Source organism: Bos grunniens, chromosome 8 (genome assembly GCF_055505025.1).
Source record: "Bos grunniens cultivar Pamir isolate PY7600 chromosome 8, Bosgru_T2T1.0, whole genome shotgun sequence".
NCBI lineage: Eukaryota > Metazoa > Chordata > Mammalia > Artiodactyla > Bovidae > Bos > Bos grunniens.
Genome location: NC_141172.1, coordinates 46,550,650 through 46,568,159, shown reverse-complemented (window position 1 = coordinate 46,568,159; position 17,510 = coordinate 46,550,650). Strand labels below are relative to the sequence as shown.

General features: G+C 39.0%; 1 protein-coding gene across 1 annotated transcript in view; it reads left to right on the top strand.

Moving 5' to 3' along the window:
• CEMIP2 (cell migration inducing hyaluronidase 2) overlaps positions 1-16,319 on the top strand; it is a 78,248-nt gene extending 61,929 nt beyond the window's left edge. The window contains 7 exon segments of the mRNA XM_086414338.1: positions 2,000-2,182; positions 4,434-4,653; positions 9,128-9,226; positions 13,524-13,678; positions 15,496-15,599; positions 15,938-16,116; positions 16,118-16,319. Of these exon segments, the coding sequence (XP_086270464.1) occupies positions 2,000-2,182; positions 4,434-4,653; positions 9,128-9,226; positions 13,524-13,678; positions 15,496-15,599; positions 15,938-16,116; positions 16,118-16,141 (964 nt within the window). The 3' untranslated portion in view covers positions 16,142-16,319.
• Positions 16,320-17,510: the final 1,191 nt, after the last annotated feature.

Here is a 17,510-nt window from a genome sequence, read left to right as displayed (position 1 = left end):
TGATTGTCAGAGAGGGTGGGGGATACATGCCAAAGAGTGATCAGCAGTCCAAAAAGTTATAGCTGGCAGATTGTGAATCTGAGGGTGAGATATTACAGTCAAAAGGTAAACAGGGTTCTGTACATACCAAGCATAATTTTTTGAATAAATACTGAGCAAGTAAAAAACATTTTAAAGTGAAAAAAGGGCTGAGCCAGAAGTTTCAAAACTCCATATGGGCTTGAAATTCAGTCAGACTTTCCTTGTTTAATCATCTAAAAGTTTGTAAAAATTATATCATGGGCAGAGGCAAGAGGAGATGTAAGTTTTTTTTCCCCATGTTTAAGATAATTACAGAGAGATCATGGATTTTGTCATAGTGGCACTTTTGAAAATAACAGTTTAAAAGATATAAATCTATACTTATTGCACAAAGAAAATGCAGAAAAACATAAAGAAAATTGCAATAACCTATAATTCTTCTAATCAAAGTAAGGCATTATAAATGTGTATAGGGTTCTCGTCTCTTTCCACCCTCAAAGGTTCTCTGAGTATATCTCATACCAAAATGTGTTTAACTATTCCATTCCCCCATGAACATTTAGATTGTTTTTCTCCTGTCCCTCCTCTCCTTTTAGTATTACAAATAATACTGGATAGAACATTTTTCTTATTATTTTTGGTCTGTGTTTCTAATTCTTTAGTGGGATTACTGAATGAAATTTGTGTGAACACTTTTAAACCCTCATTACATATTGTGGTAAAATTCTTTAGAATGATTAAAAAGTTCTGGAAATGAGTAGTGGTGATGGTTGTACAACCTTGTGAATGTATGTAATGCCACTAAACTGTAAAGTTAAAAATGTCTAACATGGCAAATTTTGTATTTTACCACAATTTAAAGAACATCAGAAAAAAGCAAATGATAAAAAAAGGAGAAATATTTTTAATGGTTTTTGAAGAGTATTAATTTTATATCCAAGAACATTAGGTAAGAAAAAACACTATTGCAATTTGGTAATATTATCAAAGACTTAAAAAATGCATATCCTTTGTCTCTAACAATTCTAAGGCTTCCCTGGTGGCTCAGTGGGAAAGAATCTGCCCACCAAGCAGGAAATGTGGGTTTGATCCCTGGGTTGGGAAGATCCTCTGGAGAAGGAAATGGCAACCCACTCCAGTATTCTTGCCTGCAAAATCCCACGAACAGAGGAGCCTGGTGGGTTACAGATACAACTTAGTGACTGAACAATAACAAAAACAGCAACTGGCAATTTTGCCACTAGGAATTTATCTTGCTGCTGCTAAGTTGCTTCAGTCGTGTCCGACTCTGTGTGACCCCATAGACGGCAGCCCATCAGGCTCCCCTGTCCCTGGGATTCTCCAGGCAAGAACACTGGAGTGGGTTGCCATTTCCTTCTCCAATGCAGGAAAGTGAAAAGTGAAAGTGAAGTCGCTCAGTCGTGTTCGACTCTTAGCGACCCCATGGACAGCAGCCCACCAGGCTCCTCCGTCCATGGGATTTTCCAGGCAAGAGTACTGGAGTGGGGTGCCATTGCCTTCTCCAGGAATTTATCCTAGTGTTATTATAAAAGATACAAATATATTTATGAATAAAAAAATCCTTTGGAAAACTTAGCAGCGTACATTTCCACAATCAGGCTATTAGTGTTTATTCCATCTTAGTGTACCCATTCCCAACCATCTCATTTAATTTTATTATCTGCTTACAGTATCTGAGTACATTTTATCCAACATCTATTCACATTCTCTGAAATCTTGTTGCAAACAAGATTTTTCTAAGCCGTATCATTGTAAATATACGATGAGAGAAATCTGGGTAACGTGGAAAGGTGGATAACTTATGTGTGTTAGGGTTCAGGACTTTCATTGTTAGTGGCTCCATACACAGTAGAAATTTAAGAAGGAGAAGATCATGGCTAAAATTTACATATGCTGTAATACTCGAAAGATATTGGCTCAAATGTGGACTTGTGTTTTTATTGTCTCTCCTTTATAGGAATGACTGGATTCGAGTTGGTCTCTGCTATCCACCAAACACAAGTTTTCAGGTTACCTTTGGCTTTTTACAGCGGCATAATGGCTCATTATCCAAAATGGAAGAGTATGAGCCTGTGCATTCGCTGGAGGAATTGCAGAAGCAGCAGTCTGAGAGGAAATTCTATTTTGACTCCAGCACGGGGTAATTCAGGGCAACCCAGGAACGAAAATTTTTGCTGTTTTTCTTTAATGGTGAAATTACTAGTTCTTCAGTGTAACTAAGAATAGGCTGTGATGTGACGGCTAGTTAGAAAAGCAGCTGATGTGGGTAATTCTCTGCTTATCACCATTAGAGGTTTAAGAAGAACTAGAATGACTCATAATTACAGTTGGCAATAGGAATCGAGTGAGATGTTTGCCGTATACCTATTAAGGCAATTTAGAGAGAAAAATTATCCTTGTCAATAAAGAACCAGTAGGCCCAGTTGAAAATTAAAATAATGTTTTCCATAACAACTCTAAAGATGATTATTTCCATATGATATAGTTCATATTTTAGCAAAAGCTCATTTTTCTCTTCCTTTAAGGCTATCTCTCAAGTTGACCTTGGTTTAAAAAAAAAACAAAAAGCACTGTGTAACCATGGCATATTTGCTTTCAACTTTCTCTAGGCTGCATCTTTCCACTTTTTAATTCTAATCCTGTTCACCTGGGGTCCTGTTGGCTTTGTCTGCTTTTATCCAGTTACAGTCTCTCAGCCTTTGGGTTATGGTAGGCTTGATCTCCTGTACTCTTCCAGAAAGTAGCATGCTCCTCCAATATCCATTCCTTAAGCTGACATTTCTACTCCATACCATTGTCTAGGTACTATAAAGATACTCATGTAAATAAGATGCATTTCTTCTGCAAATTCACTGTCCACTGAAGGATGTGGGCATGTAAAGCAAGTAGTTAGAAGGTGAAAGGTTTAAATGCTGTAAGTCCTATAGCATGCCTTTTGAGATAATCCGCAAGTTCAGCCTTGGGTGGTCAGTGACACCCACGAGGGTGACACTGGGGCTAACTCTTGAGGAGTGAGTAGGAGGAGACGAGTAAGTGTTCCAAGAACAGTATGGATAAATGCATGGAGGCATGAAAAACATGGCATGACATGTTTGGGGAAAGAAAATTTTGGACTGAAGAGAAGGGTGGCAGGACTGACTGTGGGGGAATGAGGTTGGAGTTCACTCAATTGTCTTGTTCCTTTGGGTAAGAAGCAACTCATTTGCCCTCCAGGGCTGGTGCAGCAGCCAGTGTGATTAGCTTAAACCCTTTCGTATCATTTTCTCTTACTTTTAATTTCTAATTAACCTTTAAAAACCTAGTTGGAGTTTTATTCTATAGATGACAGAACAGCTACATTCCCAGTTGATTTTCTGCAAAAATAAATGTAAGGCCCAAATTTGTAAGGACAGTCTGGTAATCACAAATTAATGATTAATATGTACAATGATAGGAAATATTGCTTCATCTGGGTATTTCTAGAACCTTTCAGCCTTTGAGGTTCAAATTCTTTTTAATTCTGTTCATTTTGATGGTTTTAATTATATATCAAAAGGCACATGCCTAATTAGATCCCTGTCATTCCTTATGTATATGTTAAAATTACTAGATGTTGGAACAGTGGCTGATTTTCACCTCATAATCTCAACTTTGTATTGTTTGTTGACTTCATTTTAAAATGTGAACTTGTGAACTCCAGTAATCAATCACAGTTGATCAAGTCATTTTTGGAATCTTGACTTCCTTTGGTTTAGAAGGCCTAGGTTTGCTGACAAGACATTGGACTGCTGCCTAGAAGTTGCTTTTCCATTCATTTTGGAGGAGAATTCAGACTGGGTAGGACTGATCATTTCACTTGATTTTGGCCAAAGTATAGACAGAAGGACTCCAGGCCCATCTGCTCTTAGTATACATCACAGGAATTGATTTGAGACCATATCTTGGCCTTAAACAAACCAGTCTCAAAGTTGCTATTTTTATTATTCCAGTTTTGTGCCTTAAAACAGAATAATGTATAAACTAAAAGAAAAAGAAAGAAAGAATAAACCACCCTAATTTACCAAATTCTAAACTCAACATAAGTATTAGTTTTCCAAGGAATTTTTGAGCCAAGCCAAATTCCATCTTCCCAAATTACCTATTGAGGTTATTCAAACCAGAAATTTACTTTGATACTGTCCATAATGACGGAATCAGATTTTCATGATATTTTCTGAAGTGGAATTGTGTTTGACTTAGAACCCTATGAGGACAGAAAGGAAAGAGAAGCAACTTTATTAGTTTTATAAGTTATTTTCCTTTTGAGAAAAAAATTACTTTATTGGAGGAATATCCCCACTGGCCATGAGTTAATTTGAAAAGTTTTTGAAAGTCAAAATCTAATACCCTTTGGACTGGTCTGTTTTGTGCAGGTTGCTGTTTCTGTATCTTAAAGCCAAAAGCCATAGGGATGGTCACAGTTACTGTTCATCTCAGGGATGCGAAAGAGTCAAGATCCAGGCAGCAACAGACTCAAAAGACATCAGTAACTGCATGGCCAAAGCATATCCCCGGTATTACAGAAAGCCATCAGCCCTCAAGTCGATGCCGTCCATGCTCAAAGGACTCTGTCAAGGCTGTGGAACCCGTCAGGTAAAACAAGGAATAAAAGTGGGCTTTGGTCCAAGAGAAAAAGTCAAAAGGTTCTGTGCAGTCAGCACATTTCCACCCTCCCCACCCCCGAAACATCTATGCTGCCCATTTATTTTATTTTTTAAATTTATTTTTAATTGGAAGATAATTGTTTTACAATATTGTGTTGGTTTCTGCCATACATCAGTGTGAATCAGCCATAAGTATACACATGTCCCCTTCCTCCTGAACCTCCCTCCCACCTTTCACCCCATCTCACCCCCTAGGTTGTCACAGAGCACCTGATTTGAGCTACCTACATCATATAGCAAATTCCCACTGGCTATCTATTTTACGTATGGTAATTTATGTTGCTATCCTACTGTCGATTTGTCCTCCTTCCCCCACAGTGCCCACAAATCTTTTTTCTATGTCTGCATCTCCGTTGTTGCTCTGCAGATGGATTCATCAATACCATCTTTCCAGGTTCCATATATATGCATTAATATACAACATTTGTTTTTCTCTTTCTGACTTCATTCTGTATAATAGGCTGTAGGTTCATCCACCTCATTAGAACTGACTCAAATGCATTCCTTTTTATGACTAAAATTCCATTGTATATATGTACCACAGCTTCTTTATCCATTCATGCTGATGGACATCTAGGTTGCTTCCGTGTCCTAGTTACTGTAAATAGTGCTGCAATGAACATTGTGAAAAAGAACATGTGTCTTTTTCAGTTATGGTTTCCTCAGGGTATATGCCCAGTAGTGGAATTGTTGGGTCATGTGGTAGTTTTATTTCTAGTTTTTTAAGGAACCTGCATACTGTTCTCCATAGTGGCTGTATCGTTTACATTCTCACCAGCAGTGCAAGCACCAGGGCTTCCTTTGTGGCTCAGATGTTAAAGCATCTGCCTGCAATGCAAGAGACCTTGGTTCGATCCCTGGATTGGGAAGATCCCCTGGAGAAGGGCATGGCAACCCACTCCAGAATTCTTGCCTGGGGAATCCCCATGGACAGAGAAGCCTAGCGGGCTACAGTCCATGGGGTTGCAAAGAGTAGGACACAACTGAGTAGCTAAGCACAGCACAACAATGCAAGACGATTCCCTTTTCTCCACACCCTCTCCAGCATTTATTGTTTGTAAAATCATAAATTTTTTGATGATGTTTGCTGCCAGTTTATAAATATTGAATGGTTTCTCCTGAATTTTGGCCCACTCTAGAATTTAATGATCATAAGAAGCAAACCGGTCCAAATTTATAATAAAATCAATCAAAATGTATTTACACATCAGTTTGCCCTGGGTCATTATGGATTTATTGGTTGTCATCTTTTCTTTCTCAGCTGTGATTCCAGTACATTATCACTATTATGTATACATGTCAGTGATGTGGAAATATCTGTTTTCTTGGCAGTGTGAAATTTATCTTCAGAAAAGGCACTCATGAAGATTGTTTCCTTTAAGATGAAAAACTATTAATTTGAAGCATATGCTATTATGTTTACCTATAATTAAAAGTACAAACTGACTTTGGCCAGAAGTGAAGTGCTTCCTGTGACATATTCTTAATGAGACAGTCTTCTAGATCTTGAGAAAACTTGGCAGTGAAAGTAAATCCAAAGTATGAGCTAAAATCAGGCATGGGAAACCCCATAGGAAGTCACATTGATTCCAGGAGAAAAAGAAGTACAGAATCAATATTGCCCTAATTAATATTTAACCTATATATAAACAAATATGGGTCAAGAGGAATGGTTCTCAACTTGTGGTCCCCAGACCAGCAGCATCAGCATCACCTGGGAACTTGTGAAAAATTCGAACTCTTGGGGCCCACCCAGTTCTACACAATCAGAAACTTAAGGAGTGGGGCTTATGGTCTTTGCTTTAACAGGCCCTGCAGGTGATTCTGATAAATGTTCACATTTTAGTTTCATGGGCCTGGAGGAGTTTTTAAAAAAAGTTCTTACTGCCACAGAAATGCATACTGTAATCAGTTCAGTTCAGTTCAGTCACTCAGTCGTGTCCAACTCTTTGCGACCCCATGAATTGCAGCACGCCAGGCCTCCCTGTCCATCACCAACTCCCAGAGTTCACCCAGACTCATGTCCATCGAGTCGGTGATGCCATCCAGCCATCTCATCCTCTGTCGTCCCCTTCTCCTCCTGCCCCAATCCCTCCCAGCATCAGAGTCTTTTCCAATGAGTCAACTCTTGAGTTGGCCAAAGTATTGGCCAATGAGTCTTTTCCAATGAGTCAACTCATGAGGTGGCCAAAGTATTGGAGTTTCAGCTTTACCATCAGTCCTTCCAAAGAACATCCAGGACTGATCTCTTTTAATAAGAGGGAGAAAACCTCTAAATATTTCTTTTATTTCTTATTTCTAATTTTTCTTGTTTCTGTCTGTTGGTGGCAGTAAGAACAGGGAAAGGAAGGGGGATTTATGCTTCCTGTTGTGATATAGGATGATTATTTTTCTGGTGACAACTCACTATCATGGTCTTGGTTTCTTATACTCTTGAGCCACCTCTATACTCCAGTTCAACTAAACTAACCAACAGACCAAAAAATAAACCAGGTATATAAATAAGCTTATATGAGTCCTGTGTAATGTTTTGACTGTTAAAGTGAAATTGTCAGATAATCTTTGTGGAGAAGTAAATTTTCCAGCCTAATTCTCAAGTTGAATTTGTTAAGAAAGTCCTTCATTACTGAGAAGACTTCAAATAATTTATACTTGTTATAAGAAATACTAGAATTTGTAAAGATAACTTAATCATCTTCGAAACTATTCTAGGCCTATCTTGTTAAATGGTTCCATGCATTGATGTTTAGCATTCTTTATTTTTGGGCTTAAAACATTGATCAGAATTCATTTCTTAAAAATGTATTGACTGCTGACCTGGCAGTTGAGAAGTATTTGAAGCATCTATGGACACCACTTTTACTTGGAAATTTGAGGAGAATTTTTGTTTTAATGTCAAAAACACATGTAAATTAGAGATAAGTAGGAAAATTCACAAGAATTTTTGACTTCAGACCTGAGACTTCAAACAAATGTTCAGCTTCTGGATGCTTAATATAATGATTATCTGCTCTTGCCATGATTATTTATTCTTACTGACATTGATTTATAAGAATATACATATCTATATCTATATCTATATATATATATATATAGTGTTTTGGTTTTTTTTTTAATTTTTTGACAGTACCACATGGCTTGTGGGATCTTAGTTCCCTGACCAGGAATTGAACTCAGTCCAAGGTAGTAAAAGTGTTAAGTCCTAACCACTGGACTGCCAGGGAATTCCTTGGTACATATACTTTCAAGTGTTAAATTGTGTGAAGAGTTGAGTGCTTTTAATTGAGAAGATAGCCTTTAGGGAGGAGGTAGATGGTGGGATTTGGAGGCTGGAAGTGGTTTGAAGTAGAAGGGAAAATGGAAGGGCGTTCTTGGGGAAGGAACAGCATCTGAAAAGGCAAGTGGCAGAAGAATGGAAAACTGAGAGAACTGCCCTGCATGTTGAATGTGGATAGTGGGAAATAGAATAGAATAGTGGCTCTATTTGTGGAACATTTTGCAGGTCAGGTAGAGGAATTTAAATAAAATTGGTGATGTACAAGGCCCCTAAAAGTTTTTAAACAGAGTAATCCTTGTCATCTATACTTCTTTCCTCAATACTGGAGTGACTGAGTCACAGTTGAGGATAACTGGTTTGAAAAGAGCCTTCAAAAAGATTTGTAACTTTTTTGCATGAAATGTTTACAAAGATTTAGATACAGAGCATATTTATATAGTCATTTAGAGAGCTATCTTATTAACAAGATTGCAATGACTTGAAACTGGGATTGCTCTAGAAAATGAGGAACATACCATTCATGTATGGATGTGAGAGTTGGACTGTGAAGAAAGCTGAGTGCTGAAGAATTGATGCTTTTGAACTGTAGTGTTGGAGAAGACTCTTGAGAGTCCCTTGGACTGCAAGGAGATCCAACCAGTCCATTCTGAAGGAGATCAGCCCTGGGATTTTTTTGGAAGGAATGATGCTAAAGCTGAAACTCCATTACTTTGGCCACCTCATGCGAAGAGTTGACTCATTGGAAAAGACTCTGATAGCTGGGAGGGATTGGGGGCAGGAGGAGAAGGGGACGACAGAGGATGAGATGGCTGGATGGCATCACTGACTCGATGGACGTGAGTCTGAGTGAACTCCGGGAGTTGGTGATGGACAGGGAGGCCTGGCGTGCTGCGATTCATGGGGTCGCAAAGAGTTGGACACGACTGAGCGACTGAACTGAACTGAACTGAACCATTCTCCTATTAAAGCTTAAATCAAAAAATAAAATTCCAGGTCATGAAATACGTACAGAAAGTTCAGAGGAAAAAAAACAAAAAAACCATTCACTGGCTTTGATATAGTTGAGTTTATTTTGAAGGATCTTTTTGGAAGGTTAACATAGATATGGAACTTCTTCCCCTTGTAGGTGGTGTTCACAAGTGATCCTCATATAAGCTACCTCCCTGTGCAATTCCGGTCACCCAGTCAAGCAGAGATTCAGCGTGGAGATGCGTCTGTTATTTCTGTGAGTACTATCTGCTGTGTGCACTGCCTCAGCTCTCACTTTTTCATTCTATCCTGGTAACATGAATTATCTCTGACAACATTCACTTGTTTCTAATCACATTTTTATTGTTTGTAGTGAGCTATACAACAGAGGTATAAATACTCCTAAACATATGTATTTTTAAATAAATGAAATTTATTAAATTTTTTTTCTCAGTTAAGTTTATTGATTACTTTTAGGCAAATGTTAAAATTATTCAGGTGACCCAGATTCCTTTTCTATAGGAGAAAAGGTATTTTTGGTTTAAAAAATAGTCATTGGTAATCAATATGTAGAAAATTGTTTTTAACCTCAGTTTTTGAAACTTAAAGAAGCTCCCCAGTTATTTGTTTAAAATATGGAAGTTGAAGATTTTAAAATCTCCTCAGCCTCTTATTTTTTTTTTCTTTTAAATATTTTTACTCAAAATCTTAAATGTACAAATCTTCATAGAGATACAATTATTGATTGACTCAAGACATATTAATAACACCTGTATGAGTAGTTCTAAGCTTTAGCATACACATAAAATTTCTGGAGAGTTTGTTAAAAATGCTAATCCCATGTTCTTCAGGTGTGAAGCTCCCAAATATAGTAGTCAAGCACCTTAGAATCTCCTTTTGCCTTGCACTGCATTCTTATTATCATAAAGATGAGCCAATTATATTACATGAAACTTGGGAGAAGTGTAGTTAACAATACATGAAACAACTCGAACACTAAGTGATAGAGAGGGTCGGGAAAAGTGTAATGAGAGTACAAGGTTAAAATTCACTTAGGAAGGAAAAGATTATACCGTGAGGGAGACTTAGAGGAGGACTTGGAAAATTTCTAAAGAGAATGAAGAGCTGGATTCTGAGTTTGGATCAACCTGCAGAGTAGCATATAGTCTGAGAGCCACAAGAGAAGTACACAAAGAGGATGGTTCACTGTGGCTGGGCTAACTCTAACATCTCATAGCTCCTTTTTACTGTCTGCCCCCTCCCTGCACCAATGAAAAGGTCATTGATCATTATTCCCATTGTGATAGGTTTAATTACTATTTTTTACTTAATCTTCCCATAAGTTTTTGAGATATCACTGTTATCCCCATTTTATAGGTGAGGAAGTTGGAGTTTGGAGTGTTTAAGTAGCCATGATTCAAATTGTGATCTCAGATTTTCACATATAATGCTAATGGCATTATTTTATTTTATAGTCATGTGTGTTTTAGTCACTGAGTCATGTCCAACTTTTGTGACCCCATGGACTGTAGTCTGCCAGGCTCCTCTGTCCATGGGATTCTCAAGGCAAGAATACTGGAGTGGGTTGCCATATCCTTCCCCAGGTTTATTCAGCCTCTCATTTTGAGATTGCTTGGCTCCCAGTTTTTCAGATAAGGAAGGTGACAATGCAAAGTGTTAACTGTCTTTAAGTAGGTTAATGGAAGTATAAACGTTAGCCTGAGTGTCAATATTGGAATTTGGCCTAAAAGCCAAGTTTGCCAGCAAGGTTAATCAGCTCTAGGAGTGAAAGTGAAAGTCACTCAGTCGTGTCCGACTCTTCGAGACCCCATGGACTATACAGTCCATGGAATTCTCCAGGCCAGAATGCTGGAGTGGGTAGCCATCCCCTTCTCCAGGGGATCTTCTGAACCCAGGGATCAAACCCAGGTCTCTCGCATTGCAGGCGGATTCTTTAGCAGCTGAGCCACCAGGGAAGCCCAAGAATACTGGACTGGGTAGCCTATCCCTTCTCCAGCAGATCTTTGGAACCCAGGAATTGAAACGGGGTCTCCTTCATTGCAGGCGGATTCTTTACCAACTTAGCTCTCAGGGAAGCCCACTTTAGGCATGTGGCCTGTCCCAAACTGAGTTGACCAGAGTGCATCTGTATAAAGGGCTCTTTGGGTAGGAGGTATCTAGCCGACTGATACCCAGCCAGGGCCTGGGCTTAGTCTCATGTGGTCTCTTTGGGAGCTGTTTTTTTTTTTTTTTTTTTAAGTGGTGGACAACACATTTACAAATTCACATATATGTGAAAACTTAAATCTTTTTTTTTTTTCTCTCTCAATCTCTTTTATTATGTTAAAGTACACATAACATAAAATTTACCATCCTAACCATTTTTAAGTATATAGTTCAGTGGTATGAAATACATTCATAATATTGTGTGGCCATCACCATTATCCACCGCCAGAACTTAACTCTAAATTAAGAACTTTTTAATAATTTTGAATTAAAAATACCCCTACTTAAGATGAGGAAGGTGAAACGCAGAGTTATTAATCATCAGGCATAAAGTTTCAGTTGAGTAAAATACTACATAAACTCTCAAAATCTGTTTTACAGCATTTTCCCTGTAATCAGTAATAATATATTGTCTACTTAAAATATTTAAGAGAATGGATTTCATGTTAGTGTTCTTACCACAATTAGAAAGAAAGGAGGGAAGAAAGGAAAAGAAAGAAAGATCCTTACTTAAATATAACTCCAAGGTTTCTCACATATATATACCTATTGCTCTATGTTAGCATGTCTTCATTTTGTAGTATGTTCATGATGGAGGAGCCTAGTGGGCTGCAGTCCATGGGGTCGCTAAGAGTCGGGCACGACTGAGCGACTTCACTTTCACTTTTCACTTTCATGCATTGGAGAAGGAAATGGCAACCCACTCCAGTGATCTTGCCTGGAGAATCCCAGGGACGGCAGAGCCTGGTGGGCTGCCCTCTATGGGGTCGCACAGAGTCGGACACGACTGAAGTGACTTAGCAGCAGCAGCATGATGTAGGAAGTTTGTTAGCTCAACATCTCAATAAAGTCAGCAGTGTGAGGAACTCATCCCAGCCTCCTTGTGTGGAATCTGGTGGGTGTCAGTTGCAAAGGGATGCCACTGGGTGCTGAGTCTCTGCTCTACTAGCTTACTAGGTAATTAAACAAGATAAGGTATTGCCCAGACCATCTCAGGTAGGGTATTCCTTTGGGTGTGCAGACATTGTTTGACTCCATTGCTGGAGTCACTGCATGTCTGGGACCGTAAAAGAGGTCACAGAGGACTGTGTTTTGTCATGTTTACCTCCACTACTTTTCACATGTATTACCTGAAAAGTCTTTGCTGGATGTGGCCTTGCTTTAGTTTTTATGGAAAATTTTGTGTTTCTTTTAAGCAGCAGGTTTTTGGAGGTAATTTTCAATCGGACAGTTTGAGTGTGTTAAAGATCATGATTTTTTTTTTTTTAATCAAATGTGTCTCAGTTCTAAGTATTTGGATTTTAAAAAATGGGTCACTTTCAGTCTTTCTAAATATAGAATGGCACTATATATTAAGCACTTCTAGAATTATTCTCTGGACTAGAGCAGTTTAAATACAGGCAAATAGCCATTTTGAATTCCTGTGAGATCATTAGTGATTAGAAATACAATTTAAGTATAACTTCTCCAAGTGAGGACAGGTGTAATGAAGAGAGCATCTCTCCTTTGTTAACTTTTAACATAGTTTATAATTTTACACATTTTAAAGAGAATCAGTGCCTATGGCATAGTGTTAAATCATTTTTCAGTCAAGATTTTTTTCTTTCTTTTGGTTGAGGAATTTATGAGATTTGGGTATATCTGGAATTCCTTTTTCTTGAAAATGTCTCGAGCCATTAATTTAAAGAGAACGACTGGAACTTTCAGTTCACAGTAATTATTTGAACAAGATATCACTACTCGTGACTTAAATCCTGGTAAAATTTCCTGTTTTCCATTTTGATTTTAAAGGAGACCTATATATGGAACAATGCAGATGAAACTATCTGCCTCTTCTGATGTTTCAAACCTAAACTCTGACGGGGCGGGAGTTTATGTGGGTTAAGGAAGTCTATCTCTCTACTTACCTACCTATACGACTAGATACCTATTGTATACAGTTATATATTTTTTTCCTGAACCAATGTGACAACATCTGAGCTTCAGTATAGAGGCCGTCACCTGATCACTGAGTTGGAAACTGACCCCAGTGATAGAGTATGTATATAAGAATGAAAGCCCTGAACCTGCAGAGTCATCCTACTCAGCTGAGTGTAGGCTGCCATGTCTTGCTTAGAGCATCTTATCCAATCAGTAAAGACCAGTCAAGGTAAAAGCCTATGAAAACACAGACTCAATTTCAAATGTTGGCAGAGGAAGAGTGATGGAACATGCAGTTTGAATTTTGGAATTATTACTTTTGATTCTTGGGTTTAGAAGACAGAGGGAAAGGGGCTGGAAAGATACTGAAATGGTAATGACAGCAGAGGACGATCTTGTGTTCTCAGATCAACGGCACCGACTTTCCCTTACGAAGTGTGGGCGTCCTCCTCCTGATTGTGGATGCCTGCAGTGTTCCCTTCCGGTTGACTGAAAAAAAGATTTTCTCTTTCACTGATGTCAGTCGCATGGAAGAATACTTAAAAACAAGCATCCCTCCAAGGTAGGTGAAGCTTGCCCTGTATAAGGGATAAGATACCTTAAGGATGACACCTGGCTCACTCTGAGTTTTGGCTTGTCTACTTTTTTACTCTGGGTATTTAGGATTCTTGAAGGATGGATACTCATTCTTTTCCCAGTTTCAGGTTGATGCCTGTGTGATCTAAGTTGCTTATCATTGATAAGTGAGGACTTGGATGTTAGAAGAGTTTGCAAATGATGGGAAGGTTCTTGGAAGGAGGAAAAGCTCAACATTTTGGATCGTTCCTATCCCACTTCTTAGTATTAAGCTGATCTACATTGTACCCAACTCTCTCAGAAGGCTCAGTATCATTTTAAAACAATTTTATTGAGTTTTGCCTTTGTAACAGTCTATCCTGCTGATGAACCCTTGGACAGCATTGGGCTATGACTCTGGTATAGGAAGTTGCCATCTGGGTCACTTGGAATTGACTGGAAAGGACTAAATTGATTTTTTAAGTAGATGAGTGTGTGATCTCTTTTTTAAGAGCCCTAAGAGTCAGGCACGACTGAACGACTTCACTTTCACTTTTCACTTTCCTGCACTGGAGAAGGAAATGACAACCCGCTCCAGTGTTCTTAGTGTCTGAACAGAGGTGCACCTTGCTGTATTTGTGTTAGGCAGACCCTGACTGGAGGCAAGAAGATAAATTCAGTCCCCTTTCTGCCCCCTTTGCTTTGCTGCGGACATTGATTTACACACAGGCTTTCATTTAATGAAGCCCCAAAGTGAGGAACATAGGCTTCCCGCAAAGTCCTATGTAGCTTTTGAATCATCATCAACTGATCTGGTCAATTCCGCTCCTTAAACTTTAAAGAACCAGATCTCAACAAGTCCCGTAAAGTCATTATATTCTTTGAGTGTAGCATTCTTTGTGTACATATAGCTCTATCTTCTGGTTTAATACATTTGTAGGTATTTACTTTGCAAGGCCTCAATTTTCTTTATGTATCTAAAGATTTTTTTCCCTAATGTTGGAAAATAAACACAGTCACTTCACCTAAAACAATCTGGAACATAAAGCTCACTACAGATGTTTAGAGCAACACAATAGTCATGCAAGGCACCCAATATATTAAGAAAAGAAATGCTTTATTAAAGGATATATGATAAGAGTAAAAGGAGAGGCTCTCCCTGCTTCTGGATGGAAAAGTTAATACTGTAAAGATGTTCAGTTCAGTTCAGTCACTCAGTCATGTCTGACTCTTTGCAACCCCATGAATTGCAGCACGCCAGGCCTCCCTGTCCATCACCAACTCCTGGAGTTTACTGAAACTCACGTCCATCAAGTCGGTGATGCCATCCAGCCATCTCATCCTCTGTCGTCCCCTTCTCCTCCTGCCCCCAATCCCTCCTAGCATCAGGGTCTTTTCCAGTGAGTCAACTCTTCACATGAGGTGGCCAAAGTACTGGAGTTTCAGCTTTAGCATCATTCCTTCCAAAGAAATCCCAGGGCTGATCTCCTTTCGAATGGACTGGTTGGATCTCCTTGCAGTCCAAGGGACTCTCAAGAGTCTTCTCCAACACCACAGTTCAAAAGCATCAATTGTTCGGCACTCAGCTTTCTTCACAGTCCAACTCTCACTAGTTTTCCCTGTATTTAGAGACCTCCTTGTAACAGAAACGTTAAGATCTAGGTGCAGAATTGAAGTGGACCCTTGTGACAGCAAGGATGAAAAGGCATGTGGAGTGCTTTTTGTTTTTTGAGTTCTGCTTTTATCTAGTATATACTTCAGAAAGGTACTCAGTGAACACATGCTGAATTACTGAAACTTGCTCTGATTTTCTAACTTTTACAGGTCAGTTGTCCTGTTGAGCACAAGAGGACAGATAAAGCAGTTCAATATTTCGGATTCATTAGTACCTCTGGGATTAGCCAAGCCAGCCAATCTTTATAACAAAGGTTTGTATCTGTATTCTTCCATAAAAAGTTTTTAGGAGAGCAGCAACATATACATTTTTATGGTGGAGTGTAGGTATCAGCCTGCTTTCATGAGCTTGTTAGGCTGGGGTGGGTATTATGAAGTAATTTCTAAATCAGGAGACAGTGTTAGAGGAAGTGTGTTGGGATGTAGTTTGTTATTTGGGGCAGGAGGTGGGTGGTAAGAGTTCATTCTCTGACGTAAGGAAGTATAGTTTTTTTGTTGTTTTTTGTTTCGCTCACCTCCACCTCACCTTTCACATTATCTTGCCTGAAACTAGTAGAGATACAAATTGAACTTTGTTTTTTTTCTTTTAAAGGGAGTACCATATTTTTGGGATTCAATGGAAACTTTAAACCATCCTGGACTAAGCTGTATACCAGCCCTGCTAGACAGGGCCTCGGGCTGCTTGAACAATTCATACCTTTGCAGCTGGACGAATATGGTTGTCACAGAGCTGACACTATCCGCCGAAGAGACCTGGAGCTGTTGAAGCAAACTTCAAAGGCACATTAGAGATTGAACTGTAACTTAAGTGCTGGGGGATAAAATGTGAACTAACTTATTTAATTTATGGCATTTTAAAATGACACTGTTAACCCAATGGAACCATTTTCCTGTTTGAGGCAGAAAGGGGAGAAAAGTAAGAGTTTAAAGTGATTGCTTGAATACCAGCTCATGCACCTTCTAGTTGTACAAAATGTTAAAGAATTTATATGTATTTGTTAGGCTGGTATATTTCAGAGATCAGTTCTCTTATCCCTCACATCCCACTCCTGTGTTTTGTAGTGACCATAAGCAGTGCTTCACCTTTTGTACAAAATGGGATGTTGTGAGGGAAGGGGAGCTTCTGAGAGTCAGCCTGAGTCCTTGAGAGGACCAGCTCTTGTAGCACCTTGGATACTTGAAGTCTAATGTTCACTTGTGTCGTTGACTTTGGGTCAGCAGTTGACCTGGGTGGCTGGCATGTTCAGGAATGCCTTGGTCCCTGATTCCAGGCAGCCTTTGAGGATTTTGTATGATACTGAATGATGGAGTTTTAAGTGGCAACTCAGGCCCAGCTCATGCCCTTTTTTGCTTGGACATGTGCTATTTTTATTCATTTGTATATTGATTCCTTCTAAGGATTCAACTTTAAAACAGCAAGTATTATTGGGAAAAAAAGGGCTTTTATGGGTTCGACATCCCTTTAATCTGTGACCATTGGGCAAAAATTGGACCCGCACCTTGGTCTGATGTTGGTGGGACCATTTTTGCAGCTTTAATCCTTAGCCTGTTTGACTGTATATTTGTATTTAAAATGCAAGAGCTGAGCTAAATATTTACATTTTTTTAAAAAAGAAGCAGGCCATTTTCCTGAACTATTAACTTGTGTCATTTCAACTTGCACAGAGGAAGTCTGTTCTTGGAGTACTTCTGCACCCGTGTGGATTTTTTTAAAAAAGCTTCTCTGCTCACCAACCTGGCAGGACAATTGCAAAAAACTTAATGATACCCCAAAATATTGTACTCAGGGAGAGGAAAAACAGGAGAACCTTTTAAGGGCCAGAATCAAGGAGAGAATATTCAGAAACAAACCTCTTTTTAGCCTTAGAGGAGTCCATCACTCTTAAGTAAATCATTAGAGCCCACTGAAAAAAAGGCACTGTGATGCCCTATTTTTCTTCCTACTGGGTGTGCGCATCTCCTGTCAGTGAGGACTGCATGTGGCTAAAGGAGATTGGTGCCAAAGCCAGGATGTCACTACACCAAGAGGAAAGAGGTGTTGAAACGCTTTTATCTTTTCCTAAACCCACAATGTATGAAGTGTAACGTGGGGATGGCCACAGCAAGGAATATGGTCAGGCTGACTTTGGCAATGAGTACAGACAAATTCACTCTTCTCTATCAAG